Raw genomic sequence first — 14,867 nt, 5'->3', positions numbered from 1 at the left:
ATTTTCTGCAACCCAGTGTGAAGAGACTGTTGGAAATAGCCTACAATTTCTCCTGGAAAAAGTACATTGAACAGATACTTGACTTTTAAAAAAGAAAACATTAGCATACTACCAAGATGCACATGAACAATATTTCTCTTCAGATAGCAGATAGTTCATTTAGTTTCTTCTATTTTTTGTTTCCAGGATATAATCTTGTGGTGTTTTAGAATTTTTTGGTTTTCTGGAGATTTTTGTTTTGGGTTTTGGGCTTGGTTTTGATTTCATAATTTAAATATTTTTTCCTCACAAATTAGTTTTTACCATCAAAACACACAACTTAATTTTTTTTTTCTAGAGGTAGTGAAAATGCAGAAACTTCTGCTACCTTATGTGTCCTGACAAATTTTCTTTTTTTCCTTCAGTAGCTAACAATTCTGGTTTTATACTGAAGGTTGGTGCACAAATAGACCAGTGTACTACAGACAGAAGCAACCCAGCTACACTGGGACTGGACTTTCTTTTCTATATACCTCTCCATATGCTTATACACATGCATTTGGATTCACTATTAACAGACAATCTCCTATGAAAAATCAATGAAATTTTCCATTAGCATTGTTGGGGGAGTATTGATTGGCCCTTAAAAGGTTGGCTGCACATTATGTGAAAGAACCCACCTGCAAAGAGCTAAATTTGCAACAAAACGTGTACTCAACATTCTGCTAGGGAAGCACTATCAAGGCTTTTACCCAGTTTTTCAGGATAATATATGACACAGCACATCTTTTATCAAGCATATCTATATTTACTCTGTTGAGTGTTTATTTATTCACACCAGTATAGCCACAGTCACAATCCAGCACTTAGTTGCAAGATTTTAATGCTGTACTCTGATTTAAGTTGATAACACACTTTTAGAACCAAGAAAATTATCAATTTTGTCCAAAAATTTTTCTAGTCTTAACCATGCAACAAATCACTTCCAAAAGTTATTCAGAAAATTATGTGTAAGGGGGGGAACTCAGGAAGCTACCAAGGGCATTATAGAACTACTGTGCTCCCTTTTGTGATTACTGACGTTATTTTAAATAAAACAGATAAAATGATTTTTCATTGACACTGTAAGTTATGTAACACTTCGTTTTACCATAGAAGTCCATCCTTTTAATTCTCTCCTAGAAAAGCAAACAATGCATCGTTCTGAATCACTCAAATGTACTGTGGCAACAGCTTTGTTTCAACAGTGACTGCTGCCATAAATGACTTTTCCAACACTTTGTGGTATCCAAAGAATACCTAACAAGATCTATTTGCTTGCAGTAGTATTAACACATTAATCCCTGCGTGAATGGCCTCTCTTTGCTTCAGGAAATGACTGAAGATTTAGCAAGTTACACCAATACAAGCGTCTGGAGACCTGCACCCAGTACATTGGAAGCACTGGATGCAGAGTTGTTGGTAGAAATTAGACAACATCAGTCTGAGCTTTGATCTTCCCAATCCCCTTTATTCTTTCCTGACTTCAGGCACAGTGGTTCTATAGAACCCTCCCAAGAGCTGTGCTTGAGCCACCTACCCACTATTATCTGAGGTCTCCTCGAGCAGTCCTCACTCCAGCCTATTACTGCTTCTCTAAGCTCACCCAATTTTGCTCATTTTCCTCTTCTAAATTGTTTGGGGTTTCAGGGGTCGTTTCCCCCCCATGTTTGACTGACTTCAGCCTTCTACACCCTTTGAATTACGAAGAAACACACAGGCTACAACTTTTCCTCCTCCTTGCTGTGGCTATTCCATTGCTCCTTTGCCTTTTTCTCTCTTCTGTACTTGCTGTAACTTCTTTATCATCTAGAATCTGCACTATCCTGCCCACCCCATACCTTAATCTGTGCATTCACTGTACTTCTCAGTAATCTCCTTGCTTCACCTTTTCTGCCAGTGCCTTCTTTCATGCCGAGCCTTATGCAGGAACCAGCGTCCCAGTCCTGGTTTCTCAAAATCCTGTCTTCATCAAATCTACTTCTTATCCAAATATTTTAACTGATATCCAGTAGCCTTCCAAACCTCCTCTCACCAAGCTATTGCTCCTTGCATAACCCCCATCATTTCAATTAAGGTAGTAAGTTCTCCTTTCCAGTATACAAACAGCAGTGAAGGCTTGTAAATGCCCCACAGCCTTGCGAATGTATTAACAGAGTAACTGGAGGGCTCTGATTCACAGGGTTATTGGGGCTGCCAGCATCTGCCAGCAGAACTTTGAGCATAAAGGAACAGAACATGAAATGAGTTCATACAGGGCAGAATTTAGAAAAAGACTGAAGCTGAAAACCATTCCCCGTAAAACAGAAACCAGAAATTAATCTCACATCTAGCTTCAATAAAGATTCTTGTCTTGGAGGCAAACTGTAGACCAGCTGTAAACTCCAAACAATCCCTGTGACAGTATGATGGGTGACAAGTCTGCTTTTTTTCTTCAGCACAACTAAGTTTGCATATGTGCCCTCCTCACCTGCTCTGGATGTCTTTAGAAGAGGTTTGCTAAATTTTATCTACAGTTGTAGTCCAATAAAACCTCAACTGCAAAACCTCCCTATGAAGGAGTATTATTGTCTAAGAAAGTAACTTTGAAGTTGTAAGCGTGACAAAGTAATTACCCAGTTCTGCCTGCGGGGAGATGACATGGCAACAACTCCGCAAGAAAGCTACATCAGCTACAGAAGTAAATGGTATAAGCACCATTAAACATATTTCAGCACACTTAAGGTAGTTCACTACACTTTGTACTGTGTAAAATGTAGTCTTGTAGCAACATAGTAGGGTGCATAAACACTCCTTCTGAATGTTAGCCAAAACACGAGCTTCAGCCCAAGTTCACCAAATGTGGGTTTCAGAGCATCAAGGCTACCTGTGGCCAGAGGCAAAATTCAGCCTGTGCTACATTCAAGTTTAATCTCATCTACCTGCACTGACATCATGCATTTATGCCAGGCTTTTCCCAAGAGCTGCCCACATAGCCCATAAAAACAACTGGCAGCATTAGCTGGCCATCGCCAAGGAACAAGCTGGCTATGCTCGTCCCTACAGGCACTTGGTGCAAAAGGCTGCAAATGGCTGCAGAAGCTGCAGGCCACCAGAGCTACCATTTTGCCCAGTGCATCCATTTTTCACTCAGATGATTTTCCCATCTGTAAGCAATAAACAAAGCCTGAGTATTATTTACTACACACTATCCTGTCAGGATGGTGGCACGAGGGCTGGCTAGCATTTAGCACGGCTTTCTAAGGGACAGTACCTGCTATGAAAAGGACTTGGTCCTTTCATGTTTCATGAGATCAGCTGAGCAAGACAGACCAAAGCAACAATGGCATGATGTTTAGTGCAAAACATTCTGCCACTGCTACCTCTTTGCAACAGAATGTAGTTCAATATTAACAATATCTGAAACAATCTGCTTTATCCAATTAGGTTTTATTTTAATTTCAAAAATCTAATGATTCTTTCAATATCATATGAAAATGGTAGAAAGTTTGCTGCACACCAGTTAATACCACCCTTGCTCCACTGAGTGCTGCTAGACTCAACTTGTCCACTTCATTTCTCACTCACTCTGCTTATAATCTGGTTCTCCAAGAATTTTAGTTTTCTGGGACAGGCTGCAAGTAGGACAGAAGCAGTAGAAACCCTCACGCAACACTGGAAAAAGCTTAGGATTATTTAAATTTTTTAGTCTCAGAACTGAGATACCAAAATGGGATGGATGTGTGAGCACACTTTAGTTGTGTCTAAAGTGAATTAGTAAATTTTGCAATGAAAACTGGAAATTAGTAGCTGGATACATGGATGATGGCATTCAGTGGGTTGCCATACGCTGTGGGACACATCTTTTGAAGGAGATTTTAATCGACTCAAAAGACAATATGGCAACTGGCAGGCTTTTACTTTATTGAAGCAAAGTCACAGCATTTTCAGCACTATTCCCCTCTTGTGAAGGGAAGAGTTAAACGAAGGCCCCTGAAATTTACATGACTAACAAGTAAAGGATTGAAGAAAGAGATTACAAGCATATTTCTCTAAAATAAATAATCTACAAAGAGTGCTTTTTCTTCTTAAAAGCAATCTAAAAATGTAAAAATTCTACGGTAAGGAGATCAAAAGATATTTTAACAACTTTCAATATTTACAAACAATACAAAAACTGCGCATGCCATCAAATGATGCAAAATTCTTATTAAAAATTAAAAGCTTCATTCCTACCAAGAACCAAAAACTCCAGCCAATATTTCAGTTTTAATTAATGGTCTTCTTTACAATTGGGAAACCGTTAAATGTTCTTATTATCCGTAAAATATACAATAAAAACAAACCTCACTAAATTATTAAGGTTAAAAATACTGCAGGCAAATCAAAAAGGAAAGTAACCGTAACTTATTCTTTGGTAACCAAAAGTTAGCAAGTATCTGTATTTCAAGTGATGAAAAGTAATAGTCTCCCCATTTTAACAAATGAAAGACACATTTCTGGCAAAACACAATTCCCAAGTTTCAGTTTTGAAAGATGGGCTCCACCTACAGCTTCGTAGTGCAAGTCAAATTTCTCTTTCTAGTTCAGAAACACAACTGTCCTGGTTCCGGCCAGGACAGGGTTCATTTTTTGCAGCAGCCAGGAGGGGCTGTGGCCAGGACAGAGAATATTCTACACCACCTCACAACACTGCTGGGAACAAGAAGAGGGGCAGCAGGTCACACATTACTGGGCTCTGTATGGTGAGCAGTCACCTGTGAGCCATTCATCTCTTTCATGTGCACTCTAAGCACTGCTGCTGTTACTGTCCATTTTCTTACTTCATTGTTGTTTCCAGTAGTTTCTTCTTTTATAGCCCCCAACCATCACCTTTTGTGCCTCCAATTCTCCTCCCCAGCCATCCGCAGAGGTAAGAGGAGAGGGGAGGGAGTGAGCAGGTACCTGGTTTGGAGTGTTTTGGTGGGAACACTAAATTGGGGAATACTGCTCCTAAACCATGACAGTAACCCTTCCAAATTCTGGCAGTACACTGCTTCATTCATCTCCCACTTTCCTGATGTTTGCTTGCACCCTCCACACACATCCAGCTGTTCTAATTCTCTAAGGGAATACTCCAGTCAAGGAAGCAATTCACCTGGAAATGTGTGTTTCACCAAGTGAAGGTGTGTGGCTGCATAGCAGCTAGTAGTGTGTTATAAAATCAGCTCCCTTTTCCACCTTAACTACACAGCTCATTTTCCCTCAGGAAAAAGAATTAAAAGTACAGTACCCTGGACCAATCCATAACCTGGTGAGCTCACTGCTCGAGCAGGACACACTTCATCAAACGCTGGGCCATACCCCACTAAGGAGCCATGTAACCCCAGCACCAACCCTGCTACCTTCTCTCAGAGGTGAATGTGCCTCATTGTGCCTCCCTCTGCTTAATAAATGCACTACGCTGCGTCACTACAATGCTTTTGAACCAAACGTCCAGCTTGTACCACAGGAGCCTTCCCATTTCAGGCTTATTCCTACATTTTGCTTGCACAATTGCAGTCTCAAGAAAAAGAAAAACTTCACACACCCCTACAGACTCTGAGAAAAGTTCCCCGCCCCAACCCACCCCACAAGAGGACTTCTAAGGCTTTACACAAAAAATTCAACTGTTAACATTCTTCAAGCCACAGACCACTCATTCATAGCAAGTGCTCCCCACCCCAACCCAACCATGCAGAACCATCGTTGCTTTAGCATTTAAACATACACATGCAGTTCGTGGAATAAATGCTCAGCAAAGTAACCTTGTCCTGGTCTGGGCTTTCTGCTGGAATCTAGTCCCTGTGATTTTCTAGACTAATATCCAAAGCCTTTTGTCACACTGCCTTTTAACTTTCTTCAGCTGAAGAGTTTAAATACTTCCTTGAAGCACCTGGTTGAGTCATTAAGTCTACATGGGCTGGATCCAAGGTCTCCTTGCAGCCTGCCTCCTCAGCATAAGGGAAGTCATTCATGTCCATTTCATCACTGTTAAACATATCAAGCTGCCCCTCCTGCTGCTCTTCCAAAGTCCTCCGGACCCTGCCCTCGGACTGTTCCACCACCTCCCCATCTCCTTCACTAATGACAGTCATGGGGCTGCTCTGGATGCGGTTGCGGACGTTGTACTTGCTGCTGGCAGCAGACGGGGGTGTCCGTGACCGGCCGTACCTCGTGCCAGAGAAGGACATGCTCCTAGGCATCAGGCCCTCACTCTTGGCCCACTCTTCCTGGGCCCGTTTGCTCTTGCTGGGTGAGCAGCTGGCAGAGCTGTCGGAAAGGTCAGGGGGGGCGTCTGTCTTTGTCCGGTGGAACCGCGGGTCCGTGTTCTTCAACATCTCTGCAGCGGACATACGGGAACTGGTGTCACAGCGACTCCCTTTCTTCAGCAGCAGGGCTTTGAAGTTGTCATTGCTGGTGCTGCTCTTGCGAACGCTTCTCTGGATAGATCCGGCTTGTTTGAGGGTAGCTAGATTTGGGGAAGCACCAGTGGGAGTTACGGGGGGCGACGGAGAATGGTTGCGGGTACGGTCGTCTTCAGAATCTTTACGGCCAAGGACTTTCCTTTTGGATCTGAGTTTGAAACACACACACAAAAAAAGAGGATGACACAGAAAAGAAAATTTTTACTTCCTCTAGTTAAACTCAGTTTAGAGGGATGACAATGAATTTAAGCTAAAGCAGAGACAGGGAAAAGGGAGAAGTGATCTGAATCTAAAGCATGAGTAAGAACACCACCAGAACTGTACAGGCACTAATGCAAGTATTGGAGGTATAAGATAAGTTTATTACTCTTTTTCTGCAAATCTGGAACAATGAAACTACTAAAACTGGCAATATTGATGTTCAAAATACTTCAGTAAATTTAGTGAATCGGGTTTTCTGAAGTCAGTATTCAACTGCTCAGACTAATGTGCTGTAAAGACTTACACTCCATTCTGTTTTTCTGTTAATTTGGGGACTTGATTCAAAATAGGTCATCTAGAGTAGATGGGTTGTTTTGTTTCATTTTATAATTTGACACTCTCTGGAGAATTAGAGGTGTAGTTTAATGCACTTTCCTTCAGAAAAAAAGGACACAGCAAAGCACTGCTGCTGAAAAGGGAGCCACATGTAACAATTCTAAATTAAATTATTTATAAAACCCCTCCCTAATCCAAATATTAAATAAAGAGAGAAAAAACTTTTCCAGCTCCTCTCAATATGCACAGACAAAATTCACAGTTATGTTGGTGCTCTGTCATTGCAACTTTCAACTAAATGAAGGAGAGACCAACTTCCTTACAAGAAAGTAATCTTTCCAAATGAAAGAGCGGAGTGCTTGTCTATTTAGATGTGAAGTGCAGGGACAACACACACACAAAAAAAAAAAAAAAAAAAAATTAAGAGATAACCATGGAACTGGGAATATGTGGAAACTGGACTTTTACTGCCTCATTTTCACATTTCTAGAAATCTTAAAGAAATGTACATGCCTGGTAGCTGTAGTGCAGCTGCTTCGTTTCTTTGCTGACTGAGCAAGAATTAATTAAAAAGATTGTATGAAGCCTAATTTTAAATATGGTATTGTGGCAGAAGTTTAAAACAAGTCAACAGACTTCTCAGAGATATAAAATTATCATCCTATAAAACTCCATATTAATTTTTATCAAGCATATGTTCAATCCAGACCATTCCCCTTGTAAAACAGATTTCTACTTAATGTGATCTTTAGCTTTACTTTCTTAAAAGCCTTGAGATTTTGCCAAGGCAAGCTCCAAAGTGTTCATGCATTGCAGCCTATTGATAATTTAAAAAACCCTGAAAACAAAGAAGCAGGATCCATCAGCTGAGTAGGTGGCAGCAACAGACATTGCTACAGGCTGTGCCAACACTTTGGAGCGATCCTGTCTCTCCCTAAGTTTAGGCACAGCTCACTTGTGATGCCCCCACAGCAGCTGCACCAGCTGTTATTTTCAGCAGCTGCTGCTGCCTCCACCTGTCTTTCTGGAGTAAGAATGTAATACCAATGCCCATTCAGCCTGAGAATGAACGGACACAGAAGACAGCAAAGAGATATAATGACAACTTCAGGAGCAGCCAGTGCAGGAACCTCATCTAGATTTAACTGTGCGTTAGTGCTGTAGGCAGCAGATGACTTTGGTGCTTGGATGCTCTGTGAGTCTGTATGTGAACACTTGTGTGCATTTGTCACAGGGAAAAAATTTTCCTTCATTACGGTTTTGGCTGCCTGTGGATATCTTTGAACACTGCAGTGCAGGGGCTATACTGTTACCAAACCCCAAATCAAATTGGAAAAAAAAAATCAGTTGCAAAGATCTGCATGGAAAGACTGTTATCCTAGCTTGGAGTGATCTGGTAAGACTGTGAATGCAGTGCAGAGCAGCCAGTTTGCTGTCAGCACCCAGACAGCTTTTCTCAGTGTGTATGAATTATGGAAGAAACTTGAAATTAAGAACCAAATTTGGTTTTGGTGGCTTTTCAGACACAGATAGGATATATGCTCAAACAAAACTATGACTTAAAACTTCGGACTGCTCTTTCTGTCCTTAATGCAAATACCACTAAATTTCTTATCTTGCTCCAAATTGTATATTCAAGAGCGCCAATTACTGAAGTAGTATCTCTTAGGAACATTGGGGGAAAACCAAAACCTTTTTTTATTAATTAGCAACCAAGGAAGAAAGTGGTTCAAGTCCAAAGCCAGCAAAAGCAAGGGCATAATAAAAAAAACGTGTCAAGCAGTTCTAAGTATGTCACATCCAGTTCCATTGTCCATTTCCCCACAAACTCACGAATTACAGATATGTGCATACACACAGAAATCCACTCTCTATCTGCATACATAAAGGAGAACGGCTGCTGGGCAGAATACCTCATTCTAAAGCCAGATTTGACACAGTTCGAGAGAGTGCCATGCAACATGAATGCAACAGACCATTTTCAGAATGGCTCATACAAGCCAAGTCCTAAGGGCTAACAGTAAATTATAAAAAGTCAGTATCATATATACGTCGTTTTTGCAATGTCTGGAAAAGACTTGTTTCAAAAAATAGTATCTGCATCCAAAATGCTGCAGCCTCCCAGCTCCCAGCCGCTCTATTCCGGATGCACAGATGTGCAGACTGACTGAACACCTGGATCATCCGCACTCCCTGGCAGGGAGGCGGCCCCTCTGCGGCTTGCAGTGCGCGGCGCAGCCACGCGATGGCGCTGGCGGCACGCCCAGCCCGGCCCGGGAGCGCTGCCCGAAGGGAGCGCCGCGCGTCCCGGGCTCTGCCTTTGGGCGCTCCCGTCCTTGGGGCTTTCTTCACCTTTCTTCCTTCTGAGCACCTAACGTGAACAGCACACAAATCTAGCTGCCGTTCGGGATGATTTTGTTTTCAAGGGAAATGAATAATGCCATTAATAATAGAGCCAGTATTGCACATTTCATTCATGAACCAGTTTGACACAAAATACCCGACCTCAGGCTGGATTATGGCAAACTATAATCCAGCGTTTGCCATATGTTTTGCCATATGACTGACATGTTGTGTTACTTGCCAGTTTCAGCCACGCTTGCCATGAAGCATTAGCGTTGAGCCTCTGTCCCAAACTGCACCATATAAGCAGCGGAGAGAGTAAAAAGAGATGGAGAAGAACGAGAATGAAAACAAAAAGATACACAGAAAAAGCAACAGTAGAGTTAATATGGCAGATTGAGAACAGTACAGTAAATACTAGACGTAAATTGATACTTTAAAGGGCAAGGTATTTATAATACAATCTACATCTATTTAATCTGGTTGGGTTTAGTTCAGAATGGATTAAATACATTTATAAAACAATAAAATACAAGTTCTTTCCCTCATCTTTTTCACATATAGCCTTAGTAGAAAGTTGATAAATACGTGCTTTCTGTTAAAGCCATGACTGATGTAATTAGGTGCTCAATAAAACAATGTTACATTTATTTCTGAGAGACCTACCGGACCTGACAGTACAGGAAGGGCAGTTTTACAGTACCTGTGAATGGCTGCAAAAAGATCCTCAGTAGTCCTTGGTCTTGCTGGTGTTGCCACTCCGTCTGTCTCTTCCCCATAACTACTGCTTGGCAGGAATGAACTACTGGCTGTGTCTGATTCAAACACCTCCACTGTGTAAAGAGAACGAACAGCACAGTCAGTCTGTCGTGCGAACCCCACGGGCACACAGTCCTGAAACCAGTCCTTGCTGCCTCCATGGAGAAGCATCCAATGGACTGAGTGCAGCGCTGTCATTATTGTGATTTCATACCAACGCTTGCTTAGGGAGCTGCAGTGCATGAAATACATGCCTGTGCTTGCTCATGCATTAGAGGCAGAGAACAGTAACAAAAGAAAATTCGTAAGGCTTCCACTAAAATGCAAAACCAGTCTTAACAACTGCTTTCCTAGCATACTTTAATACTAGAATAGTTAAAATAAAGCATTTTCTTTCCGTGTCTACAGCAATGAGAAGTCAGAAAGGAATTGTATGAAATGTCATACAGTATTAATCCGGTCCCTGCAACTTTCTTCTTTTATTTGTAACAATCACAAGAGGTTCTGCCCTCTCAAGAATGCCACCTCAGTGCTAGGATGCCTATTCTCACTCCCCACCCTCTTCAAAATAGCTACTGCTGCATCTGAATTAGTCAGAGAAAGAGACTCACCACTTTCGTTCTCTTGAGAGAGGTGCCCGTCAGTGTTACTGCCACTGTCTTGGCTGCTGCCTGAACTGCTTCCTTCATCAAAAGCAGACTGCTCCTCCTGCCTGGGTTCTTCTTGAACTGGTGATGCAGCACGCTGTACCACAAAGGCATTCGCTCCCACTGTCTCAGAGAAGGTGAATCCAGCAGCTCCTCCCTCAGGAACCAGGCTGCCAGAGTCCATCTCGCTAGAACCGAGTCCATCTGTAAGACGATTTCTCGCCTCCTCAGAGTGTGCAAGCACAGCGTCTCTCTTAGTTGGGCTTCTGGCAGTATCACTCACTTCAGCTGCTTTCTCCACTGTAAGGTCTAACTGTGGAGGTGGTACCAGAAGGAACAGTTTGGGTTTCTTTGAAATAGGAGGTGGTTTCTTGCTTGGCAATACAACCTGAGACTTGTCAGGAGATGCTGGTGACCCCTGAAGTGACGTGGCAGAAGGAAGGTCTTCACTCTGCACTGAGGACTCAGGTGTGTCATCAGTGGCTGACCCCAGAGCATCAGCTTCAGAAGATTTCTTTACACCTACTGCACTCACAGGCTTTTGATCACTGTCAAGCACAGGTTTGTTATCAGAGAGAATGAGAGGAGAACCCCGAGACAGTGTTTGAACTGCATTTTTAAATGAGGTGCTTTGAGTTTTCATTTCCTCATCACCTAAGCTGGTACTGAGTTTTAGTGAGAGAGATGGCTTTAGCAAAGACTGTGATGATGAATTTATAGTACCCTTTTCCTGAGAGGTGGTTTCAGAAGCAGATTCAGTTGATGATTCACCCTCTGTCGATTTTTTCACAGACCTCAACTGCACCATCTGCAGTGCTTTGGTGGTTACTAATGGCATCACAGGTCTTGAATCTTGCTTGTTGAGTGGCTGTTTCACTGGACTGTAGCAAGAATCGTCCTGGTTGCGTATCTTAAAAGAATACTGTGGGTGTATTGCTGCACCTTTTGTTATTTTGGGATCAAGTGGTGGTGCTGGTGGCGGGACAGCCAAGGGGCAAGAAGGAGGAGGAGGAACAGGGGAAGAGAACGAACTGATGGAGGCTTCTTGCGGAAACCATGGAACAGTCTGAGCAAAGGTAGAACTTACACTGGCTTCTGGCGGAGGAGGGGGGAATGTGGGAGAGGTTGACAGTGGTGACAGATCCATTACTTCTGCTGGAGGAGGAGGAGGAGGAGGAGAAAGTTCAGGGCAATGCTGAGATGTTGGAAGAGGAGGTGGTAGAGGAGGTGCACCAGAATCCACAGGAGGGCTCAGGGCAGGGTCCAGTTTCTTCACACTCACACTCCCTTCAGTAGATGTATTTGATGAAAGAGAAGTGGATGACGAAGACATAGAGACTGAAGACAGAAGAGAGGACTTCCTTTCAGGCACTTTAGGCTTCAGCTTGGATTTCCCATTTCCTGATGATGCAGACTTTACAAGTACAGGCACTGGAGTAAGCGCAGTGGGTGTATTGGACTGGCTGGAGTACCCGCTCGATGGCGATGTGACTCGGTGGGATTTCTCCGGAGAAGCGCTCTTTGGTTTGGCCAGTCCACTGGGCACTTGTGGCACAGAAGCCCTTGAGCCATCGCTGAAGTGGCTGTAATCGCTGAGAGCAGATGAAGTACTGGCAGAATGGGTCACTGGAGATTTCACCTGGTCATCTGCCACTGCGGCATAGTCGCTGTAGTAACCCCACTGGTCAGCATACTCCGACTTTATGCTACTTGTTTCACTCTGGGAGGGAGTGACTGTGCAGATGGAGTACAGGTTTGGAGCAGTGGTGGACATCATGCTGCTGCTTGCACTGACCGAGCTTTGGCTGCGGGAGCGCAACACCCACGGATCCTCATAATCACTGCAGGGGCTCTGGGAAGCGGAGCTGCCATTCTTGCACTTGAGATTCAGCTGCAAAGAATGCTGCAGAGTGGCAATGAGGGTTTCATCAAGTATCTGTCCATTGGATTGGGCTTTTTTCTTAGGCATCCTTCTGAGTGAGTCTGTTCTGGATGGTGGCAAAGGTGGCTTCTTTGCCTTTTTCAGTGAGATGTTTCTTGCAAGGGATTTGTCACCTTGGCCTGAGTGGTCATCCTGATTTTTCTTCTCCTTTCCTTCAAAGACATTTATCACGCTGTCTCTGGGGTTCTCAAAACCATTAGTACTGTTGCATGGCATGTCCGCCTTCAGTCCAGAGTCCATATGCATGGAGCCATAATAGCCATCGTGGTCCACAGAATACAGGGAAGTAGAATCATCCCTGACTGATGTCCGCTCCAGGCTACTGCTGCTCAGGTTGCTACCGGGAGTGGCACAGCCTGGTGTCACACAAACCACCTTGCGTGAAGGGGTCTCGCTGCTCTCTGAAGACTTGTACAGCCAATGCTCCGTGCTGCTCACTGCTCCCTGTGCTCGCTCCCCAGAATAGCTGGATTCACTCCGACCATCGCTGTCCTGGGAAGGGCTTGCTGAAGCAGCAGTGCTCCTACAGGTGTAGCTCATGCTCTGAGACCCAGCCTCTGCATTCCCAGGAGTGCTTAGAGAGACAGCAGAGTCACCAAGAGAAAGCATCATGACAGTGTTAGATGGGATGGTATCTGAAGTCTGTGAGTGACGTGTGGAGTTACTCTCACTCCAGTTACCACTTGAAGAATGGTGATCTTCTTTCCCACTTACTGCACTGCTGGAAGCAGGATTGTCTCTTGGATTTGGAAAGGCAGCAGAGCTGGACATTTTACTATCCAATGATCCAACACTCTGGGCAGCATGAATAAGGATAACTTCCGAGGAGGATGACAGTGTTGCATTGGGTATGATGATTGTTGAGTAAGTGGCATGAGGAGAGACCACACATGCTGGGCCTGAGGACTTCTCGCTATCACAGCTTCTCACCTCTTGGGACTTTGGCCTTGATGGGGTCCCCGCTGTGGGATTACTCCTCAGATGCACAACACTATCATCCACTTGCAATTTACTTATCTGGTGGGGTAAAGTGCCAGCAATGTCTTCTGTCTGCCTTGACATCATGCTCTGTGTCTGATCTAGGGACTGCAGAGACACTCTCGCACCAACCCGAGGCAAGCTGTGAAAACCTATGTCGTTATTTTGGCGAGAAGCAAATATAACTGCAGCAGAATCACTCATCACCGACATGTTTCCAGATGAGCTGGAGAACTGAGACATCTGGGCTGCAATGCCTTGTCCTTTCTGCGCTCGTATTCTTCTCATGGAAGGGGGCACAACTTTAACTTCCTCCGTCTGGCAGCTGGTGTCCTTGGTTTCAGAGCGCTGCATAGCGGAGCGATAGCTGTCTAGTCTCCCTAGCGTGGAACAGTGATCTGGGACATACATCGAATGCCCTCGGAAATCACTTTGGCCAGTACCAACTGCTGGAGTCAAAACAAAATAATTATTTCCTGAAGCGCAAATTCACATTTATCTTCTCACTCATTTAAAAAAATACAGCAACCCAGAAAACTGCTCGATCCCCATGCTCCTGCAGGTTTACGCCTTCTGAAGAAGAATCTGCAACAATGGATTCTCAGAGGCATCATCTGTTTTCTGCATTTCTCTTCCCTTTTTCCTTATTACCAGGAACCTTCTGCTTACAGAATCGTCTGTGTTCCTGCCGCACATTCGACACATGAAATCCTCTGTTTATGACACGGTAATAATTTCCATAGTAATCAGTTGTGTCAGAAACCAAGTAGTACTGTTTGACTTCCAGTAGGCAACGCAGCAGGAACAGACAAAAGCCTGAGAAATGTGAAGTGTGCTCCCATGCTAATGCCTCATGTAATAAAGAAAAGGGGAAGGAAATCTGGAGACTAATATGAATAAAAGGATCTACTTTTTACAAGCATTACACTTCAGAAAAAAATATTTCAGGAGACACAGATCGCTCTCCAAGTCCTGCAGTGTGTCTGAAAGAATGCTAACACATAGAAACATGCACTGTTTTACCACACGTAATACATATGCTGTAACAGCATTCACATAAGTATTACCCCACACTGCAAAGAAAACCATCAGATAACGTTTCTCCATACAACTACTTTCTATTTATCATAAAAGAAAAACACTAAGAAGTGGGGAAAAGAAACAGCTGGTATTGATGGTTGTCTCATCCTCAGCACCATCAGGAAGTAAAAAAATAAC

The 14,867-nt window shown here is 43.5% G+C and overlaps 1 protein-coding gene across 6 annotated transcripts in view; it reads right to left on the bottom strand.

The window, feature by feature from the left end:
* Positions 1–3,430: 3,430 nt before the first annotated feature.
* Positions 3,431–14,867, bottom strand: part of NHSL1 (NHS like 1) — a 175,678-nt gene continuing 164,241 nt past the window's right edge. For 4 of the 6 annotated variants that reach the window (XM_041423882.1, XM_041423884.1, XM_041423886.1 and 1 more), the window contains 3 exons: positions 10,694–14,098; positions 10,027–10,156; positions 3,431–6,591 (listed from right to left, as the gene is read on the bottom strand). In XM_041423882.1, the coding sequence (XP_041279816.1) occupies positions 5,868–6,591; positions 10,027–10,156; positions 10,694–14,098 (4,259 nt within the window). In that variant the 3' untranslated portion in view covers positions 3,431–5,867. The remainder of the gene's footprint in view (positions 6,592–10,026; positions 10,157–10,693; positions 14,099–14,867) is intronic. The other 2 variants (XM_041423883.1, XM_041423885.1) reach the window with 1 other exon arrangement.

This window comes from Onychostruthus taczanowskii, unplaced genomic scaffold (assembly GCF_017590055.1).
Source record: "Onychostruthus taczanowskii isolate IOZ18803 unplaced genomic scaffold, ASM1759005v1 scaffold8, whole genome shotgun sequence".
Classification (NCBI taxonomy): Eukaryota; Metazoa; Chordata; class Aves; order Passeriformes; family Passeridae; genus Onychostruthus; species Onychostruthus taczanowskii.
This window is presented reverse-complemented; position numbering and strand designations above follow the sequence as displayed.